Source organism: Heptranchias perlo, unplaced genomic scaffold (assembly GCF_035084215.1).
Source record: "Heptranchias perlo isolate sHepPer1 unplaced genomic scaffold, sHepPer1.hap1 HAP1_SCAFFOLD_1025, whole genome shotgun sequence".
In the NCBI taxonomy this organism is placed as follows: domain Eukaryota; kingdom Metazoa; phylum Chordata; class Chondrichthyes; order Hexanchiformes; family Hexanchidae; genus Heptranchias; species Heptranchias perlo.
The window spans coordinates 33,957-46,633 of NW_027138245.1; the positions used below are offsets into that span (position 1 = coordinate 33,957).

General features: G+C 54.3%; 1 protein-coding gene across 1 annotated transcript in view; it reads left to right on the top strand.

Annotated features, from left to right (window-relative positions):
* Nucleotides 1-12,677, top strand: part of LOC137307515 (unconventional myosin-IXb-like) — a 48,073-nt gene that overhangs the window by 28,793 nt on the left and 6,603 nt on the right. Inside the window, 8 exon segments of the mRNA XM_067976843.1 lie at nucleotides 807-983; nucleotides 2,876-2,917; nucleotides 6,242-6,353; nucleotides 7,003-7,076; nucleotides 7,356-7,548; nucleotides 7,898-8,026; nucleotides 8,898-9,003; nucleotides 10,064-10,195. Coding sequence (XP_067832944.1) covers nucleotides 807-983; nucleotides 2,876-2,917; nucleotides 6,242-6,353; nucleotides 7,003-7,076; nucleotides 7,356-7,548; nucleotides 7,898-8,026; nucleotides 8,898-9,003; nucleotides 10,064-10,195 — 965 coding nt within the window.

Genomic DNA, 12,677 nt, shown 5'->3' on the forward strand with positions numbered 1-12,677 from the left:
TTATTGAAACTTTATTCATCAAAGTGACCGAGAGATTCCGACAGACCCTCAAGAGCATGTACCCTGTCCACGTGAGTATGATCTCTATTCCCCCCCAAGATCTACTGGCCCCTTTAAAAGGGGCTCTGTCAGCACCCAGTTTGTAGCTGTGGGTGAACATGGGGTGCGGGTTCCATGGGCACTGACTCTCACTGGGGTACGGGTTCCACGGGCACTGACTCTCCCTGGGGTACGGGTTCCATGGGCACTGACTCTCCCTGGGGTACGGGTTCCACAGACACTGACTCTCACTGGGGTACGGGTTCCACGGACACTGACTCTCACTGGGGTACGGGTTCCATGGGCACTGACTCTCACTGGGGTACGGGTTCCACGGGCACTGACTCTCACTGGGGTACGGGTTACATGGGCACTGACTCTCACTGGGGTACGGGTTCCACGGGCACTGACTCTCACTGGGGTACGGGTTCCACGGGCACTGACTCTCACTGGGGTACGGGTTACACGGGCACTGACTCTCACTGGGGTACGGGTTCCATGGGCACTGACTCTCACTGGGGTACGGGTTACATGGGCACTGACTCTCACTGGGGTACGGGTTCCATGGGCACTGACTCTCACTGGGGTACAGCACAGACTGGGGACCGATTCTTGGACCTTCTGGTCTGTGTTGATCCCCTCCCTGTCAGATCGCCGGTGACCTTGATTGCGATGGTTCGGAGCAACGAATGAATCTCACTCGCAGTTTACCCCTTTTTCTTTCCCCCTCCTTCACTTTTCACCTTTCACCTTCTCTGAATCTGTAGAATGGACAAACCCACGTGGGCTACAAGGACCTGATGAAGAATTTCCAGCTGCTACTGACCAGGCTGGCGGGCGAGAGGCAGAAAGCTGAGATGCAGTTCGTGCTCAATCTTTTCGAGTCCCTGCTGGACGAATTTGCCCGCAGTTATTCCAAGAAAGAGGAAGTGGAAGCCGTGAAGGTATTTCTGGGCACCAGGCTTTAGGAAGGATGTCAAGGCCTTGGAGAGGGTGCAGAGGAGATTTACTAGAATGGTCCCAGGGATGAGACACTTCAGTTATGTGGAGAGACTGGAGAAGCTGGGATTGTTCTCCTTAGAGCAGAGAAGGTTAAGGGGAGATTTAATCGAGGTGTTCAAAATCATGAGGGATTTTGAGAGAGTAAATAAGGAGAAACTGTTTCCACTGGCAGGAGGGTCGGTGACCAGAGGACACAGATTTAAGGTAATTGGCAAAAGAACCAGAGGGGAGATGAGAAATGTCTTTACGCAGCGAGTTGTTCTGACCTGGAATGCGCTGCCTGAAAGGGCGGTGGAAGCAGATTCAATAATAACTTTCAAAAGGGAATTGGATAAATACTCGAAAAGGAAAAATTTGCAGGGCTCTGGGGAAAGAGCAGGGGGAGTGGGACTAATTGGATAGATCTTTCAAAGAGCCGGCACAGGTTCTTTGCACTGTATGATTCTATGTTGGTGTGACGGTGATGGAGCCCCGACTGGGCTGAGAGTGGGTTTAAGCCTGGGGACCCCCCCCCTCCCCCTCCCCCCTCCCCCTCCCCTGGTGCTCCGAGCTGCCTGCGCTAGGATTGGTCCGCTCTCTCCCGGTCACTGGATGGAAGGAATGGGCAGTTTTTGTTGGTTTTCTGATTGACCGATAACTCTGGGTCTGCCCTACAACAGGGTGACTGGGCAGGATGGGAGGGGGGATCTAAACCCAAACTTGGGGAAGGGTGTGGGGGGAGGTGACAGGGGGGCTTTAGTTGAGCTTGGGGTTGTGACTAATCTCAGTGATCCGATCCCCACCCTCTTAGCTGAGGAACATGCGAATTGTTAGATGATAAAAGACCAATGGTCCATCACCCTGGTAATCACTGATACAACGATAATCAGAGCAATCAATCTCTATCAGTTAGTCTACAGTTAGTCACCAACCAGTGACGGAGAGCTTTGGGAACCATAGGTCCAAAGTCACCTGTTCCTCCCAAGCGGAGACCCATTGGGGCACGGCCTCGGTGGTTGGAGTTGGGGAGGGGATGGAGTGGGAAACCATGTACTCTCCCCAAACACCATGATGGGCAGGGATCCAACACCCAGCCCTCTGCCTGGGCCACTCTGCCTCTCTGAGCTGGGCCATGCACTCGAATGTCCTGAGGCAAAGGGATCCTAGCTCTCCAGTCCCACCCTGGCCACGGCTCTGCTCTCACCACTCTCGTTGTGAGGTGAGTTGCCCATTTGGATACGGTGATGTCCCGGTTGAGAGTTCAAACCTCTCCATGGCGAAGTGTGAAATTGAATTCAAGAAATCGGATCAAAAAAAACCATGAAATTCGAGCTATTCAGAAGTGAAATCAGGAAGTGTTTTTTCACACAAAGGGGAGTGGAAATCTGGAATTCTCTCCCACAAAAGGCTGTGGATTCTGGGGATCAATTGGAGCGTTCAAGGATAAGATCGATAGATTTTTGCTGGGTAAAGGTATCGGGGATATGGAGCAAAGGAGGGTAAATGGAGTTGAGGTGCAGATCAGCCATGATCCAATTGAATGATAGAGTCGGCTTGAGGGGCTGAATGCCCTCCCCCTCTACCTGGTCTGGCCTACGTGTGACCCCAGGCCTACACAACATGGTTGACTCTTAATGCCCTCAGGGATAACTAGGGAGGGGCAATAAAGTTTTGTTGCCGGTACTGCCCACATCCCAAGAAGAATTTTTAAAAAAATTTTGGAACTATTGGCAATAATCAGGGAACCGTTAACTGAGGGGGGAGAGGGGAGGGGAGGGATGGAGGGAGGAGGAGGCGAGGGGCATCACTCCAGCCATCTTATATTGTTGACCCATTCCCATTCTCTTGCTTACAGGCAACAAAAGCCCAGAAGAAGAGGCGGAAACGCAACCAGATTGTAAGTGTTAGATCACAAACTCAGCCATTTTCTGTTCCCCTTCATGACTCTTCACTTGCTTCTTTCACAGACTCTAACTCATAAGTGTCAGACTTGGCTGAGCAGGAGCTGGCTGTGTAAGAAGGTTATACGAGTTTAACTTGGAGGCATCAGCCACAGGGTGAACCCCTCATGCCCAGAGAAAACAAGCAAAACTCATCGGAATATTAATCTCAGCAGCTAATTCGCTCACAGTAAAATCCTGGCCACAGTTTGGTATCAGTTTGTCAGTACTGAGGGAGCGCTGCACTGTCGGAGAGTCAGTTCTGAGGGAGCGCTGCACTGTCGGAGGGTCAGTTCTGAGGGAGCGCTGCACTGTCGGAGGGTCAGTACTGAGGGAGCGCTGCACTGTCGGAGGGTCAGTACTGAGGGAGCGCTGCACTGTCGGAGGGTCAGTACTGAGGGATCGCTGCACTGTCGGAGGGTCAGTTCTGAGGGAGCGCTGCACTGTCGGAGGGTCAGTACTGAGGGAGCGCTGCACTGTCGGAGGGTCAGTACTGAGGGAGCGCTGCACTGTCGGAGGGTCAGTACTGAGGGAGCGCTGCACTGTCGGAGGGTCAGTACTGAGGGAGCGCTGCACTGTCGGAGGGTCAGTACTGAGGGAGCGCCGCACTGTCGGAGGGTCAGTACTGAGGGAGCGCCGCACTGTCGGAGAGTCAGTGCTGAGGGATCGCTGCACTGTCGGAGGGTCAGTACTGAGGGATCGCTGCACTGTCGGAGGGTCAGTACTGAGGGAACGCTGCACTGTCGGAGGGTCAGTACTGAGGGAGCGCTGTACTGTCGGAGGGTCAGTACTGAGGGAGTGCTGCACTGTCGGAGGGTCAGTACTGAGGGAGCGCCGCACTGTCGGAGGGTCAGTGCTGAGGGAATGCAGCACTGTCGGAGGGTCAGTACTGAGGGAGCGCTGCACTGTCGGAGGGTCAGTACTGAGGGAGCGCTGCACTGTCGGAGGGTCAGTACTGAGGGAGCGCTGCACTGTCGGAGGGTCAGTACTGAGGGAGCGCTGCACTGTCGGAGGGTCAGTACTGAGGGAGCGCTGCACTGTCGGAGGGTCAGTACTGAGGGAGCGCTGCACTGTCGGAGGGTCAGTACTGAGGGAGCGCTGCACTGTCGGAGGGTCAGTACTGAGGGAGCGCCGCACTGTCGGAGGGTCAGTGCTGAGGGAGTGCAGCACTGTCGGAGGGTCAGTACTGAGGGAGCGCTGCACTGTCGGAGGGGCAGTGCTGAGGGAGCGCCGCACTGTCGGAGAGTCAGTGCTGAGGGAACGCTGCACTGTCGGAGGGTCAGTACTGAGGGATCGCTGCACTGTCGGAGGGTCAGTTCTGAGGGAGCGCTGCACTGTCGGAGGGTCAGTACTGAGGGAGCGCTGCACTGTCGGAGGGTCAGTACTGAGGGATCGCTGCACTGTCGGAGGGTCAGTTCTGAGGGAGCGCTGCACTGTCGGAGGGTCAGTACTGAGGGAGCGCTGCACTGTCGGAGGGTCAGTACTGAGGGAGCGCTGCACTGTCGGAGGGTCAGTACTGAGGGAGCGCTGCACTGTCGGAGGGTCAGTACTGAGGGAGCGCTGCACTGTCGGAGGGTCAGTACTGAGGGAGCGCCGCACTGTCGGAGGGTCAGTACTGAGGGAGCGCCGCACTGTCGGAGAGTCAGTGCTGAGGGATCGCTGCACTGTCGGAGGGTCAGTACTGAGGGATCGCTGCACTGTCGGAGGGTCAGTACTGAGGGAACGCTGCACTGTCGGAGGGTCAGTACTGAGGGAGCGCTGTACTGTCGGAGGGTCAGTACTGAGGGAGTGCTGCACTGTCGGAGGGTCAGTACTGAGGGAGCGCCGCACTGTCGGAGGGTCAGTGCTGAGGGAATGCAGCACTGTCGGAGGGTCAGTACTGAGGGAGCGCTGCACTGTCGGAGGGTCAGTACTGAGGGAGCGCTGCACTGTCGGAGGGTCAGTACTGAGGGAGCGCTGCACTGTCGGAGGGTCAGTACTGAGGGAGCGCTGCACTGTCGGAGGGTCAGTACTGAGGGAGCGCTGCACTGTCGGAGAGTCAGTACTGAGGGAGCGCTGCACTGTCGGAGGGGCAGTACTGAGGGAGTGCTGCACTGTCGGAGGGGCAGTACTGAGGGAGTGCTGCACTGTCGGAGGTGCCGTCTTTCAGATGAGATGTTAAACCGAGGCCCCGTCTGCCCTCTCCGGTGGATGTAAAAGATCCCATGACACTAATCGAAGAAAAGCAGGGGAGTTCTCCTCAGTGTCTTGGGCCAATATTTATCCATCAACCAACATCTCTAAAAACGGATGATCTGGTCATTATCTCATCCCTGTTTATGGGAGCTTGCTGTGCGCAAATTGGCTGCCTCGTTTCCTACATTACAATAGTGACTACACTTCAAAAAGTACTTTGTTGTCTGTAAAGCACTTTCGGACGTCCTGAGGTGGTGAAAGGCGCGATAGAAATACAAGTTCTTTCCTTACAGGAAGGTTCCAGGTTCTATCCTTGACTTGTTCTGGTTGAATGATCTCCACCAAGGTGGCAGTATGATTGGGTTGGGTTAGCAGAGGGACAAAGAGCCCAAGTTCCTGATCACAATCCAGTGACCCTGATGGAGAGGGTGTCTGGGGGGGGGTGTTTCTGTGCCTGTGGGTGTTGGATGAGGACAAGATTGAACTGGGCTATGATGCTTCCTCCATGGTTGAATATCCAGCCGACACTCAGAGGGTTCACGTGAAGAATGGCCACTGAGGTGAGGTGCTGGTGGGTGGGCGGTGCCCATGGAACTGCACCCAGTGAAGGTCATCTGATGGACTAGTATGAACAACTAGTGATCCCACAGTCGCGGGGTCACTCCTGGGGACCCCCCACGGTCGCGGGGTCACTCCTGGGGACCCCCCACGGTCGCGGGGTCACTCCCGGGGACCCCCTCCCCCCACGGTCGCGGGGTCACTCCCGGGGACCCCTCCCCCCACGGTCGCGGGGTCGCTCCTGGGGACCCCCCCCCCACGGTCGCTGGGTCACTCCCGGGGACCCCCCCACGGTCGCGGGGTCACTCCCGGGGACCCCTCCCCCCACGGTCGCGGGGTCACTCCCGGGGACCCCCCCACGGTCGCGGGGTCACTCCCGGGGACCCCTCCCCCCACGGTCGCGGGGTCACTCCCGGCGTCACCCCCCCCACGGTCGCGGGGTCACTCCCGGGGACACCCCCCCCACGGTCGCGGGGTCACTCCTTGTTTATTGATGGCCTGTGTTGCCTTGGCAATGGTTTGCAATTTGTTGAATTTGAATTTTTCAGAAGGAGGAGTATTACGGCCACATGTTCCGCAGTTACCAGGTGAACATCCGGCAGTCATGTGAACAATGTTCCTCCTACATCTGGCCCATGGAGAAAGCTCTGCTGTGCTGCAGTAAGTATCAACCGAGCCGAGGGGATCGGCCTGGAGAGAGTGACCCCCTGGTCCAGCCCACCGCTGAGTCACATCAGCAGGAAGGTGGCCGCCCTTCAGTTGGTCTGAGCTGAGTTGGGTATCCGGGGAGAGGGGAGAGGGGGAGGGGAGAGGGGCATCCGTTACCCCTAACCCAGGGGTCCACACTCAATGTGAGAAAAGTATTGGCTGCCTAGAGTGTCCCCTCTATTCCCAGCCAGAGTGGAGATGATTGGACAATTCCCCCGTCAATCACACCTGCAGACTGCACTCCTGGAAATGACTGGGATTGATTTTAAACTCGTGATTTGAATTCTGTAACTCTCCTCCACTCACTGCATTCTGCTGGAGAAATCACCCTGCTGTACTCAGGAGACTGTTTGCTGCAGTTTGAGTAAATTAAAACCACAAGTCCTGCCCCACCTCCAGCTCATTGGCTGTCACTATTCAATTGCGAAAAGTATTTCTGTTGGGAGGAAGATTTAAACAAGTTGATTGAAGGATCATTCCTGGGTCCCGACAGATGTATTATTACTTGGGAAGAGCTGCTTTTTGAGCCCTTAATGGTTTGATGGCTGATCTGTAGCTGGGTTCGGTCCTGCTAAACCAATCTGTTTCTTTCCATTCCTAGCCTGCAAAATGACCTGTCACAAGAAATGCCTGACAAGGATCCAGTACCACTGCCAGTCAAGCTACAATAAAAAGGTGAGGTATTTAAAGGCCGACTGGTTTGGGAAATGACCAAACCGGCCTGGCACAGAGACAAACCAACCAGGAGGTCCAGGGATCCGTTGCAGGTCTGCACTCGGTTAGCTGATCTTGTCTGCAGTGATGGTTGGTGCACTGTCACTGGAGGGGAGCATACCAGGACCACACGGCAGTGCTGGCTCCCCGCCGCACGGCCGTGCCAGTGACCAATACCAACAACAGTCGCTGAGCTGTGGCTTTACCAGTCTAACTCACTGTCTACGTCCCTTTTCCTAGAATGACCCTGACGCAGTGTCCCGACATTTCGGGGTACACGTCTCCGCACTGACAGACGAGTGCCAGACGGTGCCTGGGGTGATGGAGAAGTTGATGGAGTATGTCGAAATGCACGGACTGTACACCGAGGGAATTTACCGCAAATCTGGTGCAGCCAACAAGATGAAGGAGTTACGACAGCGGCTGGAGGCGGGTACGTGTGCTCGTCGTGATCACGCGGCTGTTTCCTGAGTATTGTCCAGTGTCGGAGCGATGTGGAATGTACAACACACGGGTTAAACAAAGCAGCATGTGAGAGAACATTGACAGTGACTGAGAACAGGTCTAACGATTTCAAACCAGACGGTGAGACATGGTTATAGTGAGAGGCACAGGGTACATCAGGGACAATATAGAGACAGCTTTACTCTGTATCTAACCCGTGCTGTCCCTGCCCTGGGAGTGTTTGATGGGCCAGTGTAGAGGGAGCTTTACTCTGTATCTAACCCTGTCCCTGCCCTGGGAGTGTTTGATGGAAATGTTTGTGTTGCTCTGTTTTTCAGACCCCGTGTCCGTTGGTTTGGAGACGTACCATATTCACGCAATCACGGGGGTGCTTAAACAGTGGCTCCGGGAACTCCCAATCCCACTAATGACCTTTGCCCTGTACAGCGATTTCCTGCGTGCTATTGGTGAGTCACGGGGTTTATATTAGCATTTGGTATGTCTGGGCTATGAATCATAGAATGATACAGCACAGAAGGAGGCCATTTGGCCCATCATGCCTGTGCCGGCTCTTTGAAAGAGCTATCCAATTAGTCCCACTCCCCCTGCTCTTTCCCCATAGCCCTGTAAATTTTACCTTTTCAAGTATTTATTCAATTCCCTTTTGAAAGTTATTATTGAATCTGCTTCCACCGCCCTTTCAGGCAGCGCATTCCAGATCATCACAACTCGCTGCGTAAACATTTCTCGTCTCCCCTCTGGATTTTTTGCCAATTACCTTAAATCTGTGTTCTCTGGTTACCGACACTTCTGCCACTGGAAACAGTTTCTCCTTATTTAATCTACCAAATCCCTTCATGATTTTGAACACTTCTATCAAATCTCCCCTTAACCTTCTCTGTTCTAAGGAGAACAATCCCAGCTTCTCCAGTCTCTCCACATAACTGAAGTCCCTCATCCCTGGTACCATTCTAGTAAATCTCCTCTGCACCCTCTCCAAGGCCATCACATCCTTCCTAAAGTGTGGTGCCCAGAATTGAACACAATACTCCAGCTACGGCCCAACCAGTGTTTTATAAAGGTTTAGCATAACTTCCTTGTTTTTGTACTCTATGCCTCTATTAATAAAGTCCAGGACCCCATTTGCTTGTTTAACAGCCTTCTCAACTTGTCCTGCCACCTTCAAAGATTTGTGTACGTACACCCCCAGGTGTCTCTGTTCCTGCACCCCCTTTTAGAATTGTACCATTTAGTTTATATTGCCTCTCCTCATTCTTCCTACCAAAATCTAATTTCACACTTCTCTGTTGTTTCATTTTCTTTCTCTTTGTCCCCCAGAACACCCAGGGAGACAGGAACAGCTCCAAGCGGTTTATAATGTCCTGGACCAACTGCCGGGCCCCAGCCACTGCACTCTCGAACGGCTCATCTTCCATCTCGTCAAGTAAGAGGGGGCAAGGGGAAGGGGGGTACTCATAGCCACGGGGTGTTTAGAACCTGCTGCTTCTAAACGCCCCAACCGGACACCTCTGCCTCCTCCTGGTCTCATAGGGTGAAGAGATGAAGAGGAGAGGGTGACCCTCCCGAAACTGGAGCTGTCTAAGGTGGATGAACGTTTAATCCGTTGCGTCGAATGCAATGGGAAGTGCTTTGGGACATTGAGGCTGTAAAAGCGCTGTAGAAATGGGAGATCTTCTTTCTTACTCTCAGCTACTGTCCAATCAGTGGGACAATCTACTCCCATTGTGCAGAGCCTCAAGGAATCAAACCCAACACCCTTTCCATTCACTCCAATCGATAGAGTTCCAATGGACCAAACCGTTACCCAATCACTCCAATTGTGTAGAATCGCAAAGGACCAAACTCCTTCTAAATCACTCCCGTTGTACCATGGGACTGCCCTCGTTTGGTTCCATTCAACCTAACCAATCGTAGCCAGATCGGCACCGGAAATGGCTTCTCTTCTCACCTCTGGAATCCCCCAAGGATCTGTACGTGGCCCCCTCCTCTTCCTCATCCGCATGGTGCCCCTTGCCAACATCATCCAGAGACATGGGGTCAGGTTCCACATGTACGCTGATGATAGTTAGCCCGGCCTCTCCACCAGCTCGATCGACCCCTCTACTGCCTCTGTATCGTCAGACGACTTGTCCAATATCCAGCCTTGGATGGGCTGCAATTTCCTCGAGCTAAGCATTGGTAAGACTGAATCCATTGTCTTCAGTTCCCGCCGCAAACTCCATAACCTCGGCATTGATTCCATCTTCCTCACTGGCCTCTGCCTCAGGTTGAACCAGACTGCTCGCAATCTCGGTATTAAAGGCAATATATAAATGCAAGTAATTGGTGTACAGAATCCCAATGGGCCAACCTTGACCCAAATGGGCCCAGTTACTTGGTCAATCCCCAGTGCTCAGAATATGGCTCTGAAGTCTATGTTCCTGGCTGGTATTGTTGTGAAGTTGGAGTGTGTTCTCCTGTGACGACGGTGCTCTTGGTTTCAGAGTGGCGGTATTAGAAGAGATGAATCGTATGTCTCCCAACGCCCTGGCGATTGTCTTTGCACCGTGCGTTCTCCGTTCACCAAACAACTCTGACCCGCTGATGAGTATGAAAGAAGTCGCCAAGACAACCATGTGAGTCTTCATCTTACCCTATTCCAAAGACAAACCGATATTGTACTGACCAAAGAAATAATGGAACAGGACTGAGTGTCCCAGCACTGACTGTGTGTATAACAGGACCGAGTGTCCCAGCACTGACTGTGTGTATAACAGGACCGAGTGTCCCAGCACTGACTGTGTGTATAACAGGACCGAGTGTCCCAGCACTGACTGTGTGTATAACAGGACCGAGTGTCCCCGCACTGACTGTGTGTATAACAGGACCGAGTGTCCCAGCACTGACTGTGTGTATAACAGGACCGAGTGTCCCAGCACTGACTGTGTGTATAACAGGACCGAGTGTCCCAGCACCGACTGTGCGTACAACAGGACTGAGTGTCCCAGCACCGACTGTGCGTACAACAGGACTGAGTGTCCCCGCACCGACTGTGTGTATAACAGGACCGAGTGTCCCCGCACCGACTGTGCGTACAACAGGACTGAGTGTCCCCGCACCGACTGTGCGTACAACAGGACCGAGTGTCCCCGCACCGACTGTGTGTATAACAGGACCGAGTGTCCCCGCACCGACTGTGCGTACAACAGGACCGAGTGTCCCCGCACCGACTGTGTGTATAACAGGACCGAGTGTCCCCGCACCGACTGTGCGTACAACAGGACCGAGTGTCCCCGCACCGACTGTGCGTACAACAGGACCGAGTGTCCCCGCACCGACTGTGCGTACAACAGGACCGAGTGTCCCCGCACCGACTGTGCGTACAACAGGACCGAGTGTCCCCGCACCGACTGTGTGTATAACAGGACCGAGTGTCCCCGCACCGACTGTGCGTACAACAGGACCGAGTGTCCCCGCACCGACTGTGCGTACAACAGGACCGAGTGTCCCCGCACCGACTGTGCGTACAACAGGACCGAGTGTCCCCGCACCGACTGTGCGTACAACAGGACCGAGTGTCCCCGCACCGACTGTGCGTACAACAGGACTGAGTGTCCCCGCACCGACTGTGCGTACAACAGGACTGAGTGTCCCAGCACCGACTGTGCGTACAACAGGACTGAGTGTCCCAGCACCGACTGTGCGTACAACAGGACTGAGTGTCCCAGCACCGACTGTGCGTACAACAGGACTGAGTGTCCCAGCACCGACTGTGCGTACAACAGGACTGAGTGTCCCAGCACCGACTGTGCGTACAACAGGACTGAGTGTCCCAGCACCGACTGTGCGTACAACAGGACTGAGTGTCCCAGCACCGACTGTGCGTACAACAGGACTGAGTGTCCCAGCACCGACTGTGCGTACAACAGGACTGAGTGTCCCAGCACCGACTGTGCGTACAACAGGACTGAGTGTCCCAGCACCGACTGTGCGTACAACAGGACTGAGTGTCCCAGCACCGACTGTGCGTACAACAGGACTGAGTGTCCCAGCACCGACTGTGCGTACAACAGGACTGAGTGTCCCAGCACCGACTGTGCGTACAACAGGACTGAGTGTCCCAGCACCGACTGTGCGTACAACAGGACTGAGTGTCCCAGCACCGACTGTGCGTACAACAGGACTGAGTGTCCCAGCACCGACTGTGCGTACAACAGGACTGAGTGTCCCAGCACCGACTGTGCGTACAACAGGACTGAGTGTCCCAGCACCGACTGTGCGTACAACAGGACTGAGTGTCCCAGCACCGACTGTGCGTACAACAGGATTGAGTGTCCCAGCACCGACTGTGCGTGTAACAGGACTGAGTGTCCCAGCACCGACTGTGCGTGTAACAGGACTGAGTGTCCCAGCACCGACTGTGCGTGTAACAGGACTGAGTGTCCCAGCACCGACTGTGTGTATAACAGGATTGAGTGTCCCAGCACTGACTGTGTGTGTAACAGGACTGAGTGTCCCAGCACTGACTGTGCGTGTAACAGGACTGAGTGTCCCAGCACTGACTGTGTGTGTAACAGGACTGAGTGTCCCAGCACTAACTGTGTGTATAACAGGACTGAGTGTCCCAGCACTGACTGTGTGTGTAACAGGACTGAGTGTCCCAGCACTGATTGTGTGTGTAACAGGACTGAGTGTCCCAGCACTGACTGTGTGTATAACAGGACTGAGTGTCCCAGCACTGACTGTGTGTATAACAGGACTGAGTGTCCCAGCACTGACTGTGTGTGTAACAGGACTGAGTGTCCCAGCACTGACTGTGTGTGTAACAGGACTGAGTGTCCCAGCACTGACTGTGTGTATAACAGGACTGAGTGTCCCAGCACTGACTGTGTGTATAACAGGACTGAGTGTCCCAGCACTGACTGTGTGTATAACAGGACTGAGTGTCCCAGCACTGACTGTGTGTATAACAGGACTGAGTGTCCCCGCACTGACTGTGTTAAGCTGTTTGATTCCTGGTGCAGCAGTGCCATCCTGTGGAGAATTGAGTTCTAACCTCTGCCGCCCTCACAATCAGTTCCAGTTTTGTACCCGGTCGGTTCACTGCCGATGATTTCT